Here is a 23,074-nt window from a genome sequence, read left to right as displayed (position 1 = left end):
TCGGCGTCTCCTGCCTCCACCCGTCGCCTCGCGCCGTGTTTTTTTGGGGGCGATGTGACAGAAGTGGTGTGAACCTCTGTAACTCTGTATCAAGCGTCTGTCTCTCTCCTGCTGAGGTTTTATTTTTTCCATTAGACTGGTGTTGGGAGTGAAGAAGCCGTACGTCTTCGTACGGCGGGGGACGAACGCCGCGTACCTGTGAACATGAGACCTCTGGCGACGCTGTCACATCGTGTCTTCTCTTCTATGTTGTTATTCTTTGCTGATATTACTCAAATAGTTTTTAAAAACGTAGGAGAAACTCACAGATAAGGGACTTTGTGAGGCTTAAGGGACTCTCGGGGGTTGTTATTTTCCTTTTTACCAGTATAAATCTGACTTCCTGTTTCACATTTGTTGCACGAGCACGAGGACACTTTATGCCATACTGGTCGTCTTCAAATGAATAAACCAAGAAGGGAAAAAATAGCATTTTCAGGTCAAGGAAGCTTTCAGGCTTTGTTGAGCAAAGTCACACGTTGTAAATTGGTAAATAAATATATTAACTAAGAATAATAATCCTCAGAGGCTCCGTTTGTAGCTGCAGCTCATTAAACAAATATCTGCCTTCATTTATCTTTTCATTTACAGGAGTTTTTTTGCTGCTCTGAAGAACTTGATAATATAACACTTAAATTATCTTGCATTGACTAATTGCTTATTTATTACAGATATACAGACAAGAAATAGTCATGGTTTTCTGCAGAAATGTGTGTACATGAGAGCACAATATCATTTAAATGTAAATATTAAACATACACGGCACAGACTGTGTCAGTTATGATTTAAACGATGATGATTTAAAAGTTGAAACGTTTTTTTCTCATCATCCAGAAACGCTGGCGTCTTTATTTCCCACAGTGCAAATCATAAAATCCAGTGTCTCACCATCTGAAAACTGTTCCGATCAAGTAGTATTATAATATTTATACAGTAAAGAAATACTGTAAATTTAAATAGAGCAAAATAATGAAATGAAAAGATACCGAGCTTCAGCTGTGGGATGAAGTTCACATGCTGGTGGTCATTTGACCTTTAAAGAGTCGGTGACTTTTCCGAGCTGTGTAATCTGCCTCTGTTGTCGGCTACGGTGGCCCAGAGCGGCCAGCTGTCTCCACCCTCGGCTTGAGGAGGCTGGAGAGAATGAATCATGGCTGCTGGCTGCAGATTGTTCTCTCTCCGCTGCAATTAACAGGCTGTGTGAGTTATCGCTACAGTGTGGAGCCTCCGTGACTGCAGCGGTCAGTCACTGTGAGGTCACACTGATACGCTGCTCTCCTCTGGACTTGTCTCACAGTCTGGACTTATATGTATGTGACGTTTCTCATGCTCACAGCAGATGATTTCTCATGTGTCAACTCTGTGCTGCTCATTTGTGGAGTTTCGTCCTCGTCACAATCAGCGTGTGCATCTTCATGCTTGGCCTGCATATGTTTCTGAATTAGTGTGAGTCACAAATCAGAGGAGATGCCGCTCACTGTGATTTCTGTTTGCCTCCGGTGCCTCTCCACTCCTCAGAGAGGAGGAGGAGGAGGAGGAGGAGGAGGAGGAGGAAGGAGTGAGTCATGCTCGCTAAACTATAATAAAAACAACTGCTTGGGTCCACAGTCTGGATCATGATGGTAAGTGTTGAACAAAGTTGTGTGGGATCACTTTTGGTCACTGCTGAAGTTGAAGTTTTCTCTTTAATCCTCATCATCCTTTCATAGAGATCAGAGATTCACTCAGTCACGGTTTGTCCAGTGTGACAGTGAAGATGGCAAATGAGCTACAGACAGCTGTGATCATGATGTAACACGTTTTTATCTATACTTCAGACCTTGTGTGAGTTCTTAGTGACACTGTTTCGTGTGTTTCGTCTCTGAAAACCTTATGAAAATTTAAAAATCCTAAGGTTTCCAAACCCTGAAATTCTAACTTTAGAGTTTTTTGCTTTCTTCGATCTGTGTCCTTCTCCTCCTTCTTCTACCCTTAATGTTAATGTCATTTTTCATCATCACTGTGATGCATTTCCTACTAATCACAAACACGACTGGGTCATAAAATTGTAACTTAAATAAAGCGTTGAACAATTATTGCTTCAGCAGCTGCTTCCAACAATTGAAATGTCAGATGATGAGGAAATGCAGAAAATACTGACACACACACACACACACACACACACACACACACACACACACACACAGTGATGTCTTGCACCAGTGGGACCCGTTAGAGCTGCCAACAGAGCTCCCTCTTGATTACTATAAAGAGTAAATTCTGTTTTGTTGGCTTCAGTTTGGTTTGTGCGTCTCCGTGATTGTGAGTCTGCGTTTGCCCTGCAGCACGGGAACAGACACTGTGACACGATGAGCATAAATAAAAGACAGATTTACAGAGAAGAAGAAAAATCATCATGAGCTGCAGTGATTGTTAATTGACCTTTAGGTAAATATTCTATAATGAAATGAAGCAGGTTTCAGTGTGATCTCCAATGTGGCCTTTTCCCTCTACAGTTACACACACACACACACACACACACACACATACAGACAAACAAACGCTCATGCCAAGACAATGGCCTGTTAATCCTCGCCTCTGATTGGACGAGTCTAGATTACCCAGAGGGCACCAGCTGTCGGGGAGAGGCAAGGCCCAGTTTCCTCAGTGTCACACACACAAACGCACACAAACACACACAAACACACACTTACGCTGAATGAAAAGCGACGTGATGCTGAAGTGTTTGTCTTCAGTGCTTCAGCGCGCGACTGAAATCTGTGCGATTTTGTTTGGTCCTCGTCAGCCGAAACACGCAGACGCTGTCGGTGACTGTGTGTCTGCTGTCGACACACTGTAAAAATAGGAATGGGAATTAATACCACTGTAAACGTGACAGACGCGATAGAGAACGGGCCAGGTAGAACCAGCCCGAATGTGCTGTTGGTTTTATTTTTAGCATCTGTTGTTTGTGCGTCCGTCCACTGAGTTCAGCTGTTGTGCTTCTGCATGCGAGTCCTCAGTGTTTAAATATTCACAAATGCCCACAGTTTGTGATGAATTTTCTTTTTTTTTGTTGTTTCTATTTTGCTTCTTGACCTCTCGGGCCTTAAGCTACAATGAAGCATCCATTCCAGACCCCGTCACACACACACACACACACACACACACACACACACACACACACACACACACACACAACACAGCTTTCATCCCTCAGTTCAGCCACAGAGGGCCGAGCCGGGCCAAGCTGAGCCGAGCAGGGAGCAGGAGGAGACCAGAAGCACTGTAACTGACACATTGCTGGGCTGAGATAAGAGCAGATCCTTCTAAAATGCTGCAGTTAAGGGAGAGAGAAGAGAGCGGGAAAGAGAAAAAAGGGAAGAATGAGAGAACCATTGCAGAGAAAGAGAGATTTACCTTTAATGTGTCAGACTGAGAGGCTTTGCTTTGGCCTAGATTCTGTCATTACGCCATTGTTTGTTTCCGTGTCTGTCTGTCTGTCACCGCTCAGTGATGCTGTATTCTGTTCGACGACTTACCACCACCATATTCACGTAAAGAGGAACTTCTGTCACTGTTTTGCTCTGAAGCGCTGACTCTTTTCATTACTGTTCCTGCCGGTAATTGATTTCATCCGTTTAAATAAAGTACACTCTATTGAAACTTGCCAGAGATGTGTAATGTAGTCCTATAGTTCTAGTTGTAGCAGCTTTTTATTGACTTCCATATCTAAAATAGTGAGTGGAAATTGTTTGGTGCCTGAAACTATAAGAAAACGCACAGAAAAATCTGAAAAATTGACCTAAGTATCGTGTTTAGGATTTTTCCAGTGTGCTGTTAATTATATAATGATGTATAATATAATTCTCACAGTTAGTGTTGGTCCCTCAAACATATTGGGGCCATTTCCATTGAAAAGACCAACTGTTTGTCCTGTTTTTCAACACACGACATGACAACAGATCCTAACCCATAATCTATGCTCACACATTTAGTGCTTAAGCTGTAGATACAGTGTGTACATGCAGTATATTCACGTGCACAGAGAGAGGGAGAGGAACAGCAAGTGTTCTGCTACGTTGTGACTTTTTCACTGGACATAAATTCCGGGATCTTTTGCTGAAGTAGCCGACTGTAAATCGTCCGCAGCTCCTCGGTTCGGTGTAATAGACTTCAGCCAGTTTGTTTGAAGCTGATATAAATCTTAAATATGCAGCTTTCACTGCTTACGCACATGTTCTGCCCGAAGAGAAGCAGAGGTTTGGAAATGGTAGCAGCATGTGAGGAGTGGATCGATTTCACTGTCCTGGAAACAGATATAAAGTGATGCCTTCAGGGGACAAACGATGCAGCGGAAATATGAACTCCGGTGCTGTCGTCTGCATGTGAGGTCGAGAATCGTCGTCTTTTTGTCGACTTCATTTATAGCATTATTCTGTCATGCAGTTATCAAGTCATTGTGTTGAAATCTATTTTTCCTGAAGTGAAAGTCTTATGACTAAAGTCATTTTTTGTTCTTTATCATTGCTGTTCATATCATTTCACTTACCTTTTACACAGTTCTTGTTTTGCTGAGAAGACACAGGGTTCATTGTAATTCAACTGCACATGAAAATGATGAAAATAGAAAATTCAGATTGAGATTGAGGAGCATCAACATCCAGCCTTTACCTGAAAAATGAATGGCTCTTTCAAAGCTCATTGGCACATTAATAAAGAAATGTGAAGGAGATGAATGTTTGGCAGCATATTTTCACTCATCAAAGTAATACAGACTTTTCAAGCACTTCTTGGATCATTTGCATCTTTAAACTCATGTCTATATCTACTTGTGTCTGTGTGTTCAGGTACGACAGAGCGCGTGTGTCTTATCCAGGGGACGGTGGAGGCGCTGAACGGCGTCCACGACTTCATCGCTGAGAAAGTGAGGGAGATGCCTCAGAGCACTCAGAAGACAGAGCCGGTCAGCATCCTGCAGCCTCAGACCACCGTCAACCCAGACCGTGTCAAACAGGTTGGTGTCGCCTCCACTTTGTTCTGCTCTGCTCCTTGTAGGCTTGTAGTTTTAGCTTTGTTTGTGTGTGTGTGTATGCCAAACTCTGCTGCCCAGCTGACTGAGGAGGAGAGGAGAGAGGGAGAGAGGGAAGGAAGCGTTTGTGTTTGGAACAACAAATCATGTGTGTTGCTGTGGTCGAGTCGGGATTTTCTGTTTGGAGCGGAATGACGCCAATAAAACCAAAAAAAAGGGAAAATAACGAGTAACCGTATTGACATGAAACAGATGAGGGACAGAGAGGATTTTTTCTATTTTGTGATCATGCCATTTCATAACGACATCATCATGATGACATTTAGACCATATGTTGAGTCAAGGCTGGTGAAAGTAAATCACAAGTTTACCTTTTTACACCAAGTATCTCTCACAGTAACACCATTAGTACCAACATTAATATACAGAGGTGTAAATAGACCAAGTAAAGTCAACTACACTTTCACTGGAGGCAGATTTAATCCCAATACGATCATTTGCTGGTGTAGTGAAATTAGATTAAAATGGAGTGAGAGATTAGGTGTTTTTTGTTATTTGTGTCATTTTCCTCAAAATTCCACCAAAAAGTACCACCAGAGAAAGCTTGCGCACCACTGGTGGTACATGTACCTCAGTTTGAGAACCATGGGTGTAAGCGCCACCAGCAGCAGCAGCAGCAGCTGTGTGATTGAGGACAATTAGTGCAGCCATTGATTATAATCCCAATCTATTTAAGTGGTTATCATGATTCTCTCTTCATGATTGTTGCCTATTGATTAGCCAGGTCTGGCATTGTTTCCATGTATTGACTATTAAGGACTGTGCAACACACACACACACACACACACACACACACACAGGTTTGTGCAGCTATTCTTCTTAGGACACAAATGCCCTTATGCCAGTAAATGTTAAACTCTTACTTTCTTAGTTCAAATCTTCAAAGCCTTAAACGTAACCAGGTCATCAGAAATTATGTTTTGCCTCATTAGGACCAGGTTTTAGGTCTACTTATTGGTCCTGACGAGGTTAGTGTTTATGCCAGAAAAGAGTAAACAAATACACACACATAGACTGCAGTGCAGTGCAGTGGTTTGACACCAAAATTATTAAATTAAACATTAAAGGAACAACAAAGAAAGCTAAGAAATAAAAAAGTAAACTAACGGCACATCTTGATACATTATTAACGGCGTTTTCTCGGATGCTCTGCTGTTGCATTGGAGTTGTGTACTTTTCCCCTGCTGCGATTTCTCATCCTCTGTCATAAACAGACTTTACAGCGAGTGTCTGCTGCAGCTTTTTTTGACTGATTACAGCTTCTCAGAGATTCAGAGGGTTGTTTTCGTGGAGCGCACAATCCTAAGGTGCAGTTTTATGCATAGTTAATCGCTGCTGGACACATGCACACACTTACCCACCCACACTCTGTCCTTGAGCCCACACACGCACACACTGCTGCTGCTGCAGATAACAGTATTGTTTGTATTGATTTTTTTTTCTCCATCATGTTCTGATTTAAAATCTTGAGAATGATTTCATCAGTGACAGTGAGGTCAGTCACCGATGACCTCATGATGAAGGGTGACGAGGCCCGGCTCATATTCACAGTTCATCCCTCAAAGTGTGAGGTAGGGCAACTTTTTCCCACACCAAACTTGGGTTGCAGTTGCCAGGCAACACGGAGAGACTAAGGGAAGCTGTTGCTCAGAGTCTGAAAATACTGCAGTGCATAAACCCCCACACCCTGAAGTCACTTTTTCAGAATGAACAGCGTTTTGTTTTTTTATCGGAAAGAGATGTGAGAATCCAATATGTGTCGCATTTATCATTTTTTCTTTTATCAAGACCAGATCCTGTGCATGGTGATGGTCTGAGCCCGTGACTGACTGACTGACTGACTGACAGCCGTGTAAAGCTGTTTTGGTTGGAGATGAGCAGCTGCAGGGAGATGAGCAGGCTAATAGCTGCTGATATTCAGACACTTATAATATGAGGGCGAATCCCCTGTTGCTCTTCAGGCTATTTATACTGCGTCAGAGAGGAGACTAAATGGGTTTGTCTGCTTTTGACGACACACAGATGCACACACGTGCTTACACACACACACGCACAGAGAGAGAGACATTCTGGACACACAGAGACCTCCACTGTTCAACAACAGTGTCAAAATCTGAGTGAAAAATAAACAAGATATTACCCTTAAAAGGCTTATCATGAAATTTGATGTTTATACTCTGCATGTGATTCAGACTTTAAACTGTTCTGTTTTACAAATGTACAGCTCTCCGTGCTGCTGAGCACTCACTCTCATATCTTTAGGCTTTGCATCTACGGCTGTAAATAATAACGATTTCCATCAACATCTAATCAGTCGGTTAGTTTCTGTGGTCCAAAAACTGTCAATCTGTCTGTCCCAAACCTCAATCACTTGCTCTGTCCACAAACCAAAGATATTCAGTTTATTGTTGTATAGAGAGGCATAAATAGTCAACTGATAAACTGATTAGACAGACAGACAGGTCATTAGGTATGTAGGTCGTAAAATCATAATCACTTACTTGTTAGTAAATTTGTTTTATTTTGAATATATTTCTTACTTTTGAATCCGACAGATTCCCAGTATTTCAAACATAAAACATGTGTGACTGCAGTCACACCCTCCCACTCGTGTACATGTTCTAAGGTCAGAGGTCCTCTCCTAATCTACTCAGTAAAGAAGTTATAGGAGACCCTCAGAGGGGTTTGAATACCACAACACTAAAACAACACTGACATCACACATGTGCTTCTGACAGATGAAATGGTGTCCAGTGATTGTCTGCTATTTCAGGTTGTGGAGAAAATCTCCTCTTCTTCTTCTTCTTGTCAAGAGCACGGCTGTTGTAGCATGTGGTGTCGGCAATACTGGTTCCCCGGACTGAGAGAGAGTCAGGGGTTCAGGGTGGAGAGAGAGAGAGAGAGTAGCTTGGAAGTTTGACTTTGATAGATAGATAGATAGATAGATAGATAGATAGATAGATAGATAGATAGATAGATAGATAGATAGATAGATAGATAGATAGATAGATAGATAGACAGATAGATAGATAGATAGATGTAAAAGGGAGAGGAAGGATGACTGAGAGTTGGAGGCATCTCTGAAGTCTTGTTAGCCGACAGCTGCAGAGTGACAGAGAGCTGCTGCTGCTGCGGCTGCGGCTGCGGCTGCTGCTGCTGCTGCTGCTGCTGCTGCGGCTGCGGCTGCTGCTGATAGAAGAAGAAGAACAAACACAGAGCAACAACGACACCGACAGACGAAGCGTCACATGACAACAGGACAACACGGCAGTGACTGAAATGATTTAGGAGCTGAATTACTTTAATGAGCTCTGACACGACAAACCGGTGGAGGATTTATCGACACCGGGGGTTTTATGACATTCATTATTCCGGTGTTTGATTTTTGGTCGCGTGCTCATGCTGCAGCGCCCCCTAGTGTTACGATGTAGACTCTAATGTGGAAACTGATGCGCACAAGCTGTAAATACTTTTATGAGAGTTAAACCTCATATATGATTTGGTAGTTTGTTTATGTTGGATTCAATTATACAGCTTTCATGGGAGTAGTGACACGACATACAGAACTACAATGTAAATATTCTGATTCTGAGTCACAACATCTAATATGATTCAACATTATTGAGTCTGATATTCAGATTGACATGTGTTACATTTCAAAATAAACACAAACTTCTTTTATATCATCATCATCATTTATTTACATAATTATTTTCAGATATTTTTTGTTTACTATGTTTTAGGGCTGCAAATAATGACCTTGTTTATTAGCGGTTAATTCTTTTCACGATGAGTTGATTGTTCAGTCAATAAAGATGTCAGGAAATGTTTCTCAAACCTCAAAGTAACGACCTCTTTAAATCCAACGGTTTGTTCACGGACCAAATGTATTCAGTTTACTTTCATAGAGGAGCAAAGTAACCAGATCATTGTCACATTTATGAAGCTGAAGCCACAGAACATAACTCAATTAATCTGTTGGTAATTAAATTAGTGGACAACAGATCAGTTGTTGCAGCTCTTCTAATTTGTAGAGGGAAAAAGTTCCCATGAAAGCAGAAGCAGCAGCTTGTAAACATTGGGGATCATCACGTAAAAGCCAAAGCACTCCGGAGGCCTCCCACACTGTGTTTATGTACAGTATAATGTAGTGAAGCATCACCTACTTACTGGATCAATATTGTATTCATATTGACAGTAAAACATGGCCTACTGACTGCTATTGTTGCATTATGGTGTTTGAAAGTGAGCTGCAGAGTAGACGCTGCGTCCCCTGTGAGATCAGCTGTAAAAGGCCTGTGGTTTTGTTGTGGTATTATCGTGGAGCTATTCTTGGCGCGGGCTGCTCCGCGCACACACGCCTTTACTCAAAATGAAATCTTCAGCAGCACTTTGATGACAACTGCCCTGAAAGGTGAACGGACAGAGACACATCTACTCTGTGCTTTTCTTTTCTTTTTGTTGTTTTTCTGACCAGCGCAGGAAGAGAGAAGCCATTTCCTGTGACCTTTCACCTCCAGCCCAAACACCTGTTTCCTCCTTCCTGTTATTTTCTTACCGCACAGGAAGTTCGCCCATAAATGTCAGGAAAATTGAGTCTGGCTCGCGTCGTGTCAGATGATCAAGAGCCTGGAGTGTGAGATAGAAAAGAGTCCGAGTGGAACACACACACAGTTCGGGTCAGCTCTGACTTAGAGATCAATGAATGAAGGAATAAAGGAGAAGAACTTTTTTAATTCCACAAGGGTTCAAATCTCAACATCTGAAAGTGATTAAAGTCGTAAATAGGGTTGCAAAGGGGTGGACAATTCCTGGAAAATGTCTGGTAAATTTCTAGAAAACTTTAGTTTTAAGAAACTGAATCACATACCAACCTAAATCTAAACACATAAAGCCCATCATAATATATAGAAGAGTAGCTTTAGTTGTTCTAGAATTCTAGAAATGATTGTGCATGTGATGGCACAGTGCATGTAGGGGGCGTGGCCTCAGTAGCCCTGCTGTAAGTAGTGTTAGTGCTCTGTCCCAGTGATTGAGGAACAGCATATAATACTCAACTGTGTCCACATCAAATCTGATTGTTTTAGCCACGATTATGCTACAATATTTATACTATGTTTATGTTTCTTATGTACCTTCAACAAAGTTTCCAACTTCCAACCCTCATCATAAATAAATGATATACTCAAATAAAACTCAAAGATAAAACAGATGTATGATGAGCATGTTGTTGATCAATAATGGTAGAATTATGTCTTCTTTCTAGTTTATTGTTGCACATGTGATATTTTGCCATCATGATACAGGTTTCAGTGAATCTGTTGCTGTTTGTTGAATTATTTAAAATGAGATTAGAGGTTTTCTTTGTTTGTTTGCGCTAGAGATTTATACCAACCTGCACCAGAAACCAGTGCGTTGTGTCCACCTGATAAATTCAGTATTCAGAGTTTTTTTAGAAAGCGGCTGAAAGTTTCCGAAGCTGCTCCAGATTTTATAGATATTCTACATAATCATGTCTCATTTTTCCGTAATGATCGCTGGATTATTTCTTGAGAAATTCAAGGAAAATGTTGAGAAACAAATTATTGAAGATGATCTTCCTCGACCTTTGACCCCCACCCTCTTACCAAGTTTTTGTGGAATCCTGCTGAAAGTTGGATACAAAGATGAGCTCAGTTTATTTTTAAATTCATATGATAAATGTAAAATAATGTTTCTTCTACTGTATCTGTTTCCTGCTCAGTTTCTCGGTGCTGAGTCAGCAGAGCAACACGTGATGACTCATCACATCTGTTTCATGATTGGTGCACTGAAAAATAAAAGTAATCTTTAGCAGGTGTGATGTGCGTATTAAAGATATTTGTGCCACATGGAAAGTATGTTTGAACAAAGCAGGGTAGGTTGTTGTTTTTTATTTTACCTTTCTCCTGCTGGTTGGTGGACAGAGGAGAGAGGAGGTGAAAGAGGTGAACACACGTGGAAGAAGGAAGGAAGGAAGGAAAGATCTGACAGTTCATTACACAGGCAGAGATTATGACTTTGATCCATTTTATAGAGACTTTAATGTTCTATCTTCCCTTTCTTTAATTTGACACCGTGTAAAAACTAATGAATTGCTATAAAAAGAGCTAAGTGTTGGTGGATGTTTTCATCTTCAGTGTGTGTGTGTGTAGGATTAAAAGAAATGATCAGGTATGATCGTCTAAATGCATCTTCAGGAGGGGATTTGATTCATTATCGCGCCGATCACACCTACACATTATTTTAGAACTCTACACTGTCTCTTACAAATGACATGATAACAATATTCTCATGAGTGATGTACAGCCAGGTTTAGGATCCTTGTTGTGATTATTAACAGACAACGACATCCCTCAAATCATCTTGACCGCCACCTGTTGGCTGGATGCAGGACAGGTCATGAACCTCTTCTCTCTCATGGTGGAAAATGAGACACAGACTAAAAGTAAAAAGAAATAAATAAAGTTAAATTACATGTAGAACTACTTTATTCTTTTATGTATCACTTTTATGATGATGATATATTTGTTGGGTATGTAATGTTGTAAACATATTTATGATGCAAAATTAATCTATTCATATCAATAACAGAACCAAAACCCAAATGAGCTTATACACTGTATATGTAATTTCTTCTTTTATCATTACTGTTATTTACTTTTTTAATTGCTTTTAATTATTCTACTTGATTTTATATAAAGTTTTTCTTTTTAATGTAAACATTGTTTACTATATGAATAAACTTTTACCATAGAAATAAACTTTACTTTACTACCTTGATACTATGGCTCCAACACAAGATGGTGGTGCCCATATTTGGAGTAAACTGAGACCTTTTTGCCCGTTTTTTATTTTTTTATTTATTTATTTATATATTTATTTTACTCTTGAATGAATGTGATCTATATTCATTTTATTTTATTTATAATATTTTGAAGTTTAACTCACAGTTGTGACAACTGTGAAATTAGTGAAATAGTGAAACAGTGTAGTTTAAATTCTGTCTGAATATTTAATTCCGTCTGAAACAAATAATTTTTTGGCTGATTGTACTTGTTGTCATTTGTCAGCAACTTAAAAAATAGTCCTGTAATTCTGTGTTTGAGAGAACCAATAATTATCCTGCTGTTCACCAGAGAAAACTCTTCAGTTACACGATGTTAACCTTCACCGTCCATTGATTTATTGTGCTTCAATTTACATTCTTCAAAAATCCCAAAATTTCAGCCACACGTTTGGTGTCTGTGGAAACTTTTCTGTGCCTCCATTAAAATGTTTGGACTTGAACGAGTCTTGGCTTCACAGCACGCTCGTAATGATGGAGACAGAGGAGAAACAAACACACACACACAATGTTTATTGATAAATAAATCCACAAATATTCATGTTAAAAAATGAGTGCAACACACGTGTATTTTTTCCCTTTCTTACGTTCTAAGCATTAAATCTGTTAAAGCAAGAAAACCATGTACAGTGATGGAATTATTTCGATCACCTCCAGAGAGGAAAATGTGATCATTTAAACAAAAACAACCTAGACATAAATCCAGCCCTAATTGTAAACATGTGTTTCTCTGTGTTTACACTTTCTACTCTATATGTGTATATTGTTCATGCAGCAACAACAAAATACTGGTTAAAGATTCATGAAAAGGGGAAGGTGGAAGCTTTGTGTGTGGCATTCGTCTCTTTTAGGACATTTTCTGGCATAAATGCCAACCTTGTCAGGACCAGTAGACCTCATGGAGACCAAACCCTTTGGTTTGGTTAGGTTTAAGGGCTACGACGTGAATCGTAGATGTGTTCAGGTTTGGGATAATTCTATGTTTTGCCTTATGCCTTGGAAACCTTAGAACACAGATAATTTAGGCTGTGTTTTATATCCTATTTTTCAGCAGAACTTACAGGCATTCTGATGAAATTCTATATTTTTTTTAATATTTTCACCAACTATATAAACACACCTGAGCAAAAAACTATGGAACACGTCACAGTTCAAAGTTTCCTCCGCTTGAACTAAAATAGAAGACAAACTGTCTATTTTGTGACTTTTGCACAATTCCTCCCATTATATTTTTATTTATTTTTTAAAAAGTGGTATAAAATGTATCATCATTTTGACTCAACACCATAAGAAGATAAAAAAAAAAACTATATGTGTGACCTTATAAACACACACATCCAGGATGTCCATATAAGGAGCTATGTATTATTCCCACGACAATTTACCAAGGGTGCACCTGCGGCACGGATCTGCGTGAACACTAAGGGTTAAAATGACAGCTCCCTGAACCTGTGTGTGTGTGTTTGTGTATTGTTTTGTGTGTCCCTGCTCCCTCACTGTCAATCATTGTCTCCTGGATTCTCTGTGCCGCAGTTATATTTAACCTGCAGGGGGATTTCTGCTCCTGGACAAGCCAGAGAATGAAAGCTGAAAGACAGGGAGAGAGAGGGAGAGGGAGATGGAAAATAGGGATGACACAGACTGATGGAGACAGGCAGAGTGATGGAGGACAGAGGGAGAGAGTGAGGTGACTAAGCCTGTGGATCAGGAGGAGGAAGGTTAAGCTGAATCCGCCCGCTTAAGACTTCAAAGTTCAAACTCCAGCCATCTCATCAACAGTTGTCTGCTGTTCTCAACTTGCTCTATATCTGTGTGTGTGTGTGTGTGTGTGTGTGTGTGTGTGTGTGTGTGTGTGTGTGTGTGTGTGTGTGTGTGTGTGTGTGTGTGTGTGTGTGTGTGTGTGTGTGTGTGTGTGTGTGCGTCTCAGGGAATGTGTGTGTATTGTACCTTCGCCTTGGCATTTGTCCGTTTGGCCTTCAGTGACAGTGGCCAGTGTGACCCGTGCGGAACGCGACACAGAGTTCGTACGAGAGGACTCGTCGTCACCGCGGTGGCAGCGCCGACATAGTGAGAGACACAGAAGAAGAAAGTGGAGTGAGGAGTGTTAAGATGAAGGGATGAAGGACAGATGAGAGGAGGGAGAGAAGCAGCAGTTGTGGTTGTTATTGCAGAGCGACGCTCATTTCACCGTGGTATGAAATGATGCACAAGCTAAAGTCGAATATTAAAACGATAACAGGAGTTTAAAATTATAACACAATCATGATACTTCTTTTGCTTGAATGAATATTTGACTTTTTTTTCTCTTAATGTTGATGTCGGTTTAAGTTTCAGATTTCGATTTTGTTGAATCCGATCAGCGTCAGACTGAGTTGACACACAAGAGAGGCAATGATTTGACACCTGTGTTCATGCTACTGAACGTCAAGGTTAAAACGTGTGTGTGTGTGTTTGTACTGTATGTGCTTTGTTTAACCCTGTGTTGATACTGATAGCTGTGCTGGCAGCATGTGAATGAATATGAAAGATCTGTGATAGAAAATGTGCTGTGAGTGAATGGGTGAATGGGTGAATGATAAAACTGTATTGTAAAGCAGCTTTGAGTCTTCATCAAGACAAGAGAAGCATAATATAAAGGCAGAACCTCATTTCTGACAAACTGGTTAAGTTTACTTATTGTGGTTAAGGTTAGGGATTAATGCTTTGTCTCAGCTGTTCAAATGAATAGAAAATGACTGCAGAGCTCAAAAAAGGGTAGCTGTGCAAACCACATCCTCGTGGGGACCTAAAAGACTACAAATCTATCTATGTGGGGACATTTTGGTTAAATGGCTTTTTCAGGGTTAAGGATTCATGGTTTTAGGGTTTGGCACTTAGTTGTGATGGTTAAGGTTAGTGTAAGTAGCTTGGGAATGCATTCATTATGTCCATGAGGTTTCTTTACAGAGATAGAAAAAGTTTGTGTGTGTGCTCATGGTTGTTATCCGTTTAAGAGACATTACTCTCTCAGATTTGACCTCTTCACCCCATTGGCACATCACAACCAGTTGTTTATCCACAACACAAACATATTAAGACACACACACACACACACATTTGCTGTTGCAACATCGCTGCAGCTACTTCAGGGCAACAGGGAGACTGTAGAGCAACAATTATCCATCTGCTTGATTCACATCTAATTCAGGAACAATTAATTTTTCAAACATGATGACAGTGAACAAGGAGGCTATGTCATGCATGAAGTGTGAGATTATATTGAACTCTTAGAGGTTTGGAGGATGGTTTCATCATCATCATCATCATCATCATCTGGTGAAGAGTAATGAGGTCACAGAAGAGCAATTACCTAAACTTTCTCTAATAAGTGATGATGACAAATAATGAAAAAGACATTTTACTGTGGTTTTGCTATTTAAACACAGTTGCACCCATTCATATAGTGCATCTACTATATATACTGTGCTTTTTTTCTATCTCACATTATTCACATACAGGCACAGCCTTCAATGGCAATTTGCCATTCAGTGTCTTCACACAGACGTGAGGAGCTGAGATCGAACCACCAACACAGTCTGGTCTCGAAATATAACAGTACAACAACTGAGAACAATTTCCAAATGTTGAATATACTGTAACTAGTTCCCCTCTTGTTTGTGCACTGTCAATTTCTCTTTTCATTATTTCATTTATTACAAAATCTAAAATCACAGCTTTGCAGGTCATTCAGTTGGAAGGTTGTTCCAGGCTCCTTCCAAATATGTGCATGTGCATGAGCTCAAACCCAAGAAAATGCAGATGTAACGTTAGCACATCGCTTTTGTGCTGTAGAAATTCTGATATTTAAAGACATTTACATCAGAGCATAAGCTTTTTGCAGTTTGACGTCGTTGGTCTTTGTAAATCGGCTAAGTCGTTCTCTCCCTGCTGAGGCCAAAGCTTCCCGTCCTCACACTGTGTCTCCAAGTGTCTCCATGAACAGGAGATTGGCTTTGACCTCCGACCTCAGTCCAGCAGCTGCAGAAACAGGACATTTCAGCAGCTGGATGGACGCCAAAACCCGCCTCTCTTCTTCTCTTTGAGGAAAAGTTTCTCCGGCACACATGAAGCTCTTCTAGAAGACAAAAAAAAAAAACATGAAACAAAAATGGAGACACCAGAGATCAAGAGAATGTGGAGAAAAAGCAACTTTAAAGGGTGAAGCTGAGGGAAACATGAAAGAGCCGTCACTTTAGGAGCGATTGTCTGGATGCTGCCAGCTGTCACATAATCTTCTTTATGTTTGGGTTCGTAGAGCAGAGGATTGTGGGAAGGCAGGAGGTTGCGTGGTTAAGTTGCCATTAGAGTGAACTGAACCAACAGTCATGTCAGATAAATTAAACCAGTCCCATTTAAACGCCTTGTTCTGTGTGTGTGTGTGTGTAGTCTTTGATTTATTGAGCCTGAAAAACAATGAACGATTACATTAAAATGTGAACTCATTCCACATATAGATTTTAATAAGCTATTATATGGAATGCAGGGTCAAAAATGCAAGGGAGAGAAAAAAAATTAAATGGAAAGAGAACGGAAAGAAAGCAGAGGAGGAGGAGGAGGAGGAGGAGGAGTGGGGGCGAACGGAGAAGCTCATTAGCGGAGAATCAGTTGGATATAAAGATGGTGGATGTGATCATTAGCGCCAGGAGGGATCAGACAGCGCTGTACGCCACTGTTTATCCTCCCACCTTTACACCAACACTCTTACTGCGTGTGTGTTTGTGTGGAAAAAGAGAGAATGTTTTAGTGCAGAGAGCCGAGGATGAAAGGGTTCATGGGTAAAGTCTTTTTGGCTCCCTCCCTCTCTCGCTGTCTGTCACCAGCTTCTTTCATGCGTTGTCTCCGTCTTTACCCCCCGCCGCCCGCTCATCTCCTCACTGCGCAAAAACTACCATTTTGAAAATGTTGCCTCTTGAACGAAAAAAAAAAAAAGACTCGGTGGAACATTGCCGGATGCAAAATTAGACTTCCAGAAGACATTTAAGGCCTTGGCGAGTGCCGGTGCGAGATGCGTTTGTGGGCAAACACTTTTTACAGCTGAAATTCATGGTGAAAAGAGGAATTTGTGTTTACATATTATCTCATCTGTCGGAAGTTTGTGTCCAAATTACACCCAGAAATGAGAACGTTTTACAAACCGTATGTGTGAGGTTGCATATGTGGTGTTAGAAATGTGAAAAAATGTTGTTGTTTTTCTGGTCTGTAAACGAGCCAGGGCTCAGCAGGTGATTTATATTTTGTGTTGTTTTTGTTTGATGCATGTAGGAAAGATATAAGAAGAAAATAAGGATTGAACAATCTACCTACAGTGCAGCGTTATCGTGCAATATAGCACTGACTGAATGGTTCGTTCGTTCTATAGATCTATCATTTTACACACTAAACTTAAATAGAGCCTTTTTTATTATTGGATGTAATTCATAGTTTCAGTCATTAAATGAAATGTAGTAGAAGATGGAGTTGTTTGAGCTGGGAGTGATGATTTTTTTTTTTGATTTATTGATTGTTTTACAACATTTTCCCCAAATGAATTGTCATAGGTTACTAAAGATTTCACTCTACAAATTGGCTCTAATAAAATGCATAATCAGACATAATTAGTTTGATTGCAGAAACTGAATGTGATTATGAATCACTAGGAAAAACATTCTTATTAACACTGAGATATAATGAAATCTAATGGTCTTAACGACATCCTTCTCCCAAAGTGTTATATCTGGTGTTTGTGAGTTTGAGGACGGAGCATATGAGGAAAAACCGAGTTGCTCTGCAGCAGAACACTTTGTTAGCACTTTGCACTTTCTTCACATTAATCTGCAACAGAAGGTAGCAGAGCCTCTGAGAGCAGCAGGACACAGACACAATCTCTGTGTGCGCTTCACAGTAACAACCCAGCGATCGATAGTCATGGAAACTTCCACTAGTTCTGAAAGAGAAAAGAAATCACACCTATTAATCCCACAGAGAGACACACACGTGGAACCACTCTCACAGGCCAAAGCTGATCCTCAATCTTCCACCTGAAGCTTCGACAAGTGTGAACATGTGACACTGCAGTCGCTCGTTTCGTCCGCTTCGACTTAATTTTCTATTTCTATGGAAATTCACCTCCTGCCTCACAGAAAAAAAGAAGAAGCAGGAAGCGAGGAAGTGGATAATTTGGCGTGGCAGTGAGCATCGAGGGCCACAGCCATGCAAACAATGTTCGCCTTAAAACTGTAGCAAACAGAGGGAGACGGAGAGCATGTGCATGAAGCAGGGCATCGAAACAGGGACGCTAATTGGACTGACCTTTACATTTTTCTATTTTAAGCTGAAAAGATGCCGTCCACGTTTGAATATTTCTCATTTCTTTCCTTTATGCTCTCTTTTTCATGGAAAGACAAAACAAAATTGTGCATCACTTTATTCTTTTCACTTAATACGTCACAGATGAATCAGCCTCTCTCTTTTTCTACCGCTCTCATTTCATCATCTCCTTTTCTTCATCAAGGCCAGGTCTTTTTTATCTCGTCATCCCTCCCAGTGTTTCTGCAGCACAACACACAATATGACCATTGCTCTTACAGACAAGCAGCACGTAGCTGCTGTAGCTTTGTCAAGGAGTTGCTCTGCACAGTTGAATCAATGCAATGGGGACAAAGAATGGCTTTAGTGCCCACACATTTAAGTGGCTAATGTGCAGCCGCTGTCTTTGAAAGACATCGTTTCTTGATGAGCAAAGAAACACAATTTCTTTAACCTTCAATTCAGCACAATGAGGTTGTTAATTGTTTGTGAAGGTCAGTGCTGCAGACTGTAACAAGTCAAGCTGTTTTTTTTATGCTCTGTAGTCATAGATGACTGTATGTGTGAACGCAAATGTCCTCAGAGGTTGCTCCAGACATTCTCCAGAGCTTCTCCTCACAGCAGTTTAATAAAATTTCCAGTGAGCTCATGTGAGAGCACACCAGGGGGAACTCTGGAAAATCCACAGTGAGAGAATGTGCGAGTTTTCTGTCTCTGGCAAGCCAGACGCCATTTCAATCACCTGGATTCTAAGATCCAAAGATTCTCCCGCCGATGTGAATGTGTCTCACCCACACAACGTCCCACTGCGTTTGCCGTATGTGAACTTCTGGACCCAATCCTGTGGAAATTATCCACAGGAGTGTTTGTGTTAAAACTCACTGTCTGCATCCACACAGCAACAAACTCCATACCTGATCCTTCGGCCAAAATGTCTACTTTGGAGGTATCTAAAGAGGTTTGGTTGTGATTATATTGGCAGAGCTGTGCAAAGGATCTAAAAAAATAGGCTAGACTGAATGTCCGTCAGAGACCACATTCAAAAGGTGCAAAAGGAACCAAAGGCAACTAAAATAAAAAGCAGGCATGACGATTCCGCTTCAGTCGACTGTTACAGGACAAAACTGCAGGTTTCTCTGACTGAGTTGATCTTCATGCTGCTCAGTGTTTGTTGAGCTAATTTGACAACAAGGCCAGTCTTTCGTGTGCAGTGAAGGATCCACACTGATCATAGTCGACCTCACTGAGAGGGAGATGTTATCCAAACACAAACAGGTCAATATTATGTTTATTTGATGGATCAAATTTTCCTGCTTCTCAGAGATGTGTTTTTTAATAATAAACTAAACATCTTTGATTTAGTCTGGTAAAACGAGAACGATTTTACTTATTCCCTGATATTAAATGGACTAAACACATTGATTGTAAGGATATTTGATGCATTGATCAATACCAGCTTTCAACAGAGAAAACATCATTAGCTGCACCCCGCTTGTATGCTCGGGAGCAGATTTAATGACGAATTGCCTGAAGAAAGTGCTTCATCTTCTCTCTTTGACCAAAACATAAATATATTACACTTATTGTTTTATGTGTTGAAGAAAAGAAGAAGAACAACAACAATGAATAAATATAATACACCATATGTTCACGCCATTGTGTGAAATGAAAATATGGTGCTGTGTTTGGACAGTGTGTGTGTGTGCTGAATGCTGAAGCTGTGTTACCATGGCAACACTGACCCCTGGGAGTCGATGTATTTTTTTTTCCTCGCACAAGTAGCCACTTTAGCATTTTCCTCTCCTTTCTTTGTCTCTCTCTCCTTCTACCATCCACCACCATATATTTACCTTGTTCTACCTTTTTGTCGACTATTCACTCACCTATTTGCACTTTATCTCTGACACACACACTCAGGAACTCATCCTCCTCGCTGGCTCTTTATTCAAACATGATTCAGACTCTCTGTCTCTTTACTTTGGGTGTTTTTTCTTTTCCTGTCTTTTTCAAGATCATCTCTAAAAAGTCCTGTTCAGTGTCTCTTTTGATGTAACCCATATTTCATCTACCACCTCAATCCATAATTATTTTTGTCATTACACTGCATATTTCCAAGAGGCATCACAACACAGCATAGAAAACAGTAGGAGCAGTGACTTCTCCTTCTCCATTCATGACTTTGTCTCCTTTATAATTTTTTTTATTAGTATAATAAAAAAAAGATTTCCATTTAGCAATAACATATTTCCTCTCGCCCCTCTCTCTAGGCCAAGCTCATCGTACCCAATAGCACGGCGGGGCTGATCATCGGAAAAGGTGGAGCTACAGTTAAGGCAGTGATGGAGCAGTCTGGCGCATGGGTGCAGCTATCCCAAAAGCCAGAGGGCATAAACCTGCAGGAACGTGTGGTCACCATCAGCGGAGAACCCGAGCAGAACCGCAAAGCTGTCGAGATCATCGTCCAGAAGATCCAGGAAGACCCACAGAGCTCCTCCTGCCTCAATATTTCCTACTCCAACATCACGGGGCCAGTCGCCAACTCCAACCCCACCGGTTCCCCGTACGCCAACTCCACCGAGGTCATGCCTGCTGCAGCAGCTGCTGCGGCAGCCACCGCCTCCTCTCTGCTGGGCCAAGCTGGCCTGGCAGGAGTGGGGGCCTTCCCCGCCACCATGTCCAGCCTCTCAGGTAATGACCTGCTGACCATCACCTCCGCCCTCAACACTCTGGCCAGCTACGGCTACAACACCAACTCCCTGGGTCTTGGGCTGAACCCCGCTGCAGCCTCAGGCGTGTTAGCCGCTGTAGCAGCTAACGCTAATCCAGCAGCTGCCGCTGCAGCAAATTTGTTAGCATCCTACGCCAGCGATGCATCCACTAGCGCCGCTCACCCAGCAGCCGGTCTCGGAGGCTTCTCCCTGGGATCCTTGGCTGCCGCCACAGGCGCCACCAATGGCTACTTAAGCGCTGCGTCACCTCTAGTGGCGTCATCTCTACTGGCCACAGAGAAGCTAGCAGAAGGAGCGAAGGAAGTGGTCGAGATTGCCGTGCCAGAAAACCTGGTGGGAGCCATCTTGGGGAAAGGAGGGAAGACGCTAGTGGAGTACCAGGAGCTGACTGGTGCCAGGATTCAGATCTCCAAGAAGGGCGAGTTCATCCCTGGAACTCGGAACAGGAAGGTCACCATCACGGGTTCCCAGGCCGCCACACAGGCTGCACAGTACCTGATCAGCCAGCGGATCACCTACGAGCAGGGGGTACGCGCCACCAACCCACAGAAGGTGGGCTAAACCTGACAGCCAATGAGAAACGAGGAGGAAAAGAGGAAAAAAAAAGAGTGGGGGCTTGGGGGAGGAGTATAAACAAAGAGAGAGTGAGTACGGAAAAAGGAGAGGAGAGCAAGAATGTCGAAAGGAAACGTCCACGCTATTTTCTTCTGCGTGTTTTCAGTATTCTTTATTAAAAAAGTTTTTGACGCGAAGCAAAAATGTGCTGAGAAGACGAGGAGGGAGAGGAGCGAGTTATCACGCTGAAAAACCAAGAAAAAAAAATGTGTAAAATGTAAATAAGTTTTATTACTTAACGTCTTGACCTTTTGCGGGAATTGTTTTGTTTTGTTTTATGGTTGGTTTTGTTTGTTTTGTTCCGTTTAGTCAGTTAAGCTGTCTGTTTGTTTGCTTGTGTATTTTGTGGACAAAGCTGAATGCCATGTAGACAGGCCACCTGCCTGAGAGGCTGCAGGAAGTGGGGGAGGGAGGGAAGGGCAGGGGCACACAGAGGGGGAGGGGGGGTTGGCATTTACGGGGTACAACCCTCTCTCCCCCTTAATCCAAACTCTGTTATGGAAGAAACCCTTACCCTTCCCTCCCACTGCAGCCCACACGCATCACCCTCCTGTAGGGTTTTTGTTTTTTTCCAGTTTTGACTTGCCCCTAAGCCCCTCCCCCCACCTCCACACCACCCCCACTTGTCACCTGCCCTGCCCTTTTACAGGGGTTTTATAATGAGTAAGACTGCAAACTTCAGCTGGTGTGTGAGGGAAGAAACATCCTCTACCCACCCCCACATTGTTTATTCTCTCCCCCACTTTTTGTCTCACCTCTGTCTTCCTCCTCCCCCCTTTTTGTGGGACATGACAGGAGGGTGAGGTGGAACTGGGGGAGGGCTTGAATCAGCTGGGCGTTTCTTCATTTACACACAACTCCTGTATAGCCTGTGATGTATCCCACAAGCAGTGCAGTGCCATGGGGGCGGGGGTTACCGCACTTAGTACCTCCCCCCCTCACATTTGCGGCTCTAGTGTTTGAGATCAAATGCCGAGGTACGCGCTGGTGACCTCGTGTCGGACAAAACCTCGAAAAAGACAAGAGCGATTCTGTGCGAGCTGCGGCAAACACACAGGATGTATGGCTTTTATTTGCAGTCTATTAATTATTATCATTATTATTATTATTATGATAGTAGGAATCACCACCATCGTCATTATTTATTAATGAGTTCACACATATAAAGCTCAGCTGTTTTCTTCTTTTTTTTTGATATGTGAATTCAGGTTGACATGAATGTAAATGAGACTATTTTTTGATTTGTTTTTAATTTAAAAACGGATTTAAAGATGAATGGTAATGTCACATAGTGTAATATATGTCTTATTTAAGTCCAGTAAGAAAGCCGCCCCAGGCATTAACATCATTACAGTGAAGGATCACTTTATATATCCAGTAACAGAGCAGAACAGGGAACACACACACACACACTGAAAACACTATGATGCC

At 41.6% G+C, this 23,074-nt stretch overlaps 1 protein-coding gene across 1 annotated transcript; it reads left to right on the top strand.

The window, feature by feature from the left end:
• The first annotated feature begins 4,873 nt into the window (after nt 1–4,873).
• On the top strand, nt 4,874–21,609 carry LOC122773280 (RNA-binding protein Nova-1-like). The gene is made up of 2 exons (XM_044031827.1): nt 4,874–5,035; nt 20,567–21,609. Exons 1-2 carry the CDS (start codon nt 4,955–4,957, stop codon nt 21,587–21,589), a joined length of 1,104 nt encoding a protein of 367 aa, XP_043887762.1. The 5' UTR covers nt 4,874–4,954; the 3' UTR covers nt 21,590–21,609.
• The last annotated feature ends 1,465 nt before the right edge of the window (nt 21,610–23,074 follow it).

The sequence above is a fragment of the Solea senegalensis genome, linkage group LG8 (genome assembly GCF_019176455.1).
Source record: "Solea senegalensis isolate Sse05_10M linkage group LG8, IFAPA_SoseM_1, whole genome shotgun sequence".
Classification (NCBI taxonomy): domain Eukaryota; kingdom Metazoa; phylum Chordata; class Actinopteri; order Pleuronectiformes; family Soleidae; genus Solea; species Solea senegalensis.
This window is presented reverse-complemented; position numbering and strand designations above follow the sequence as displayed.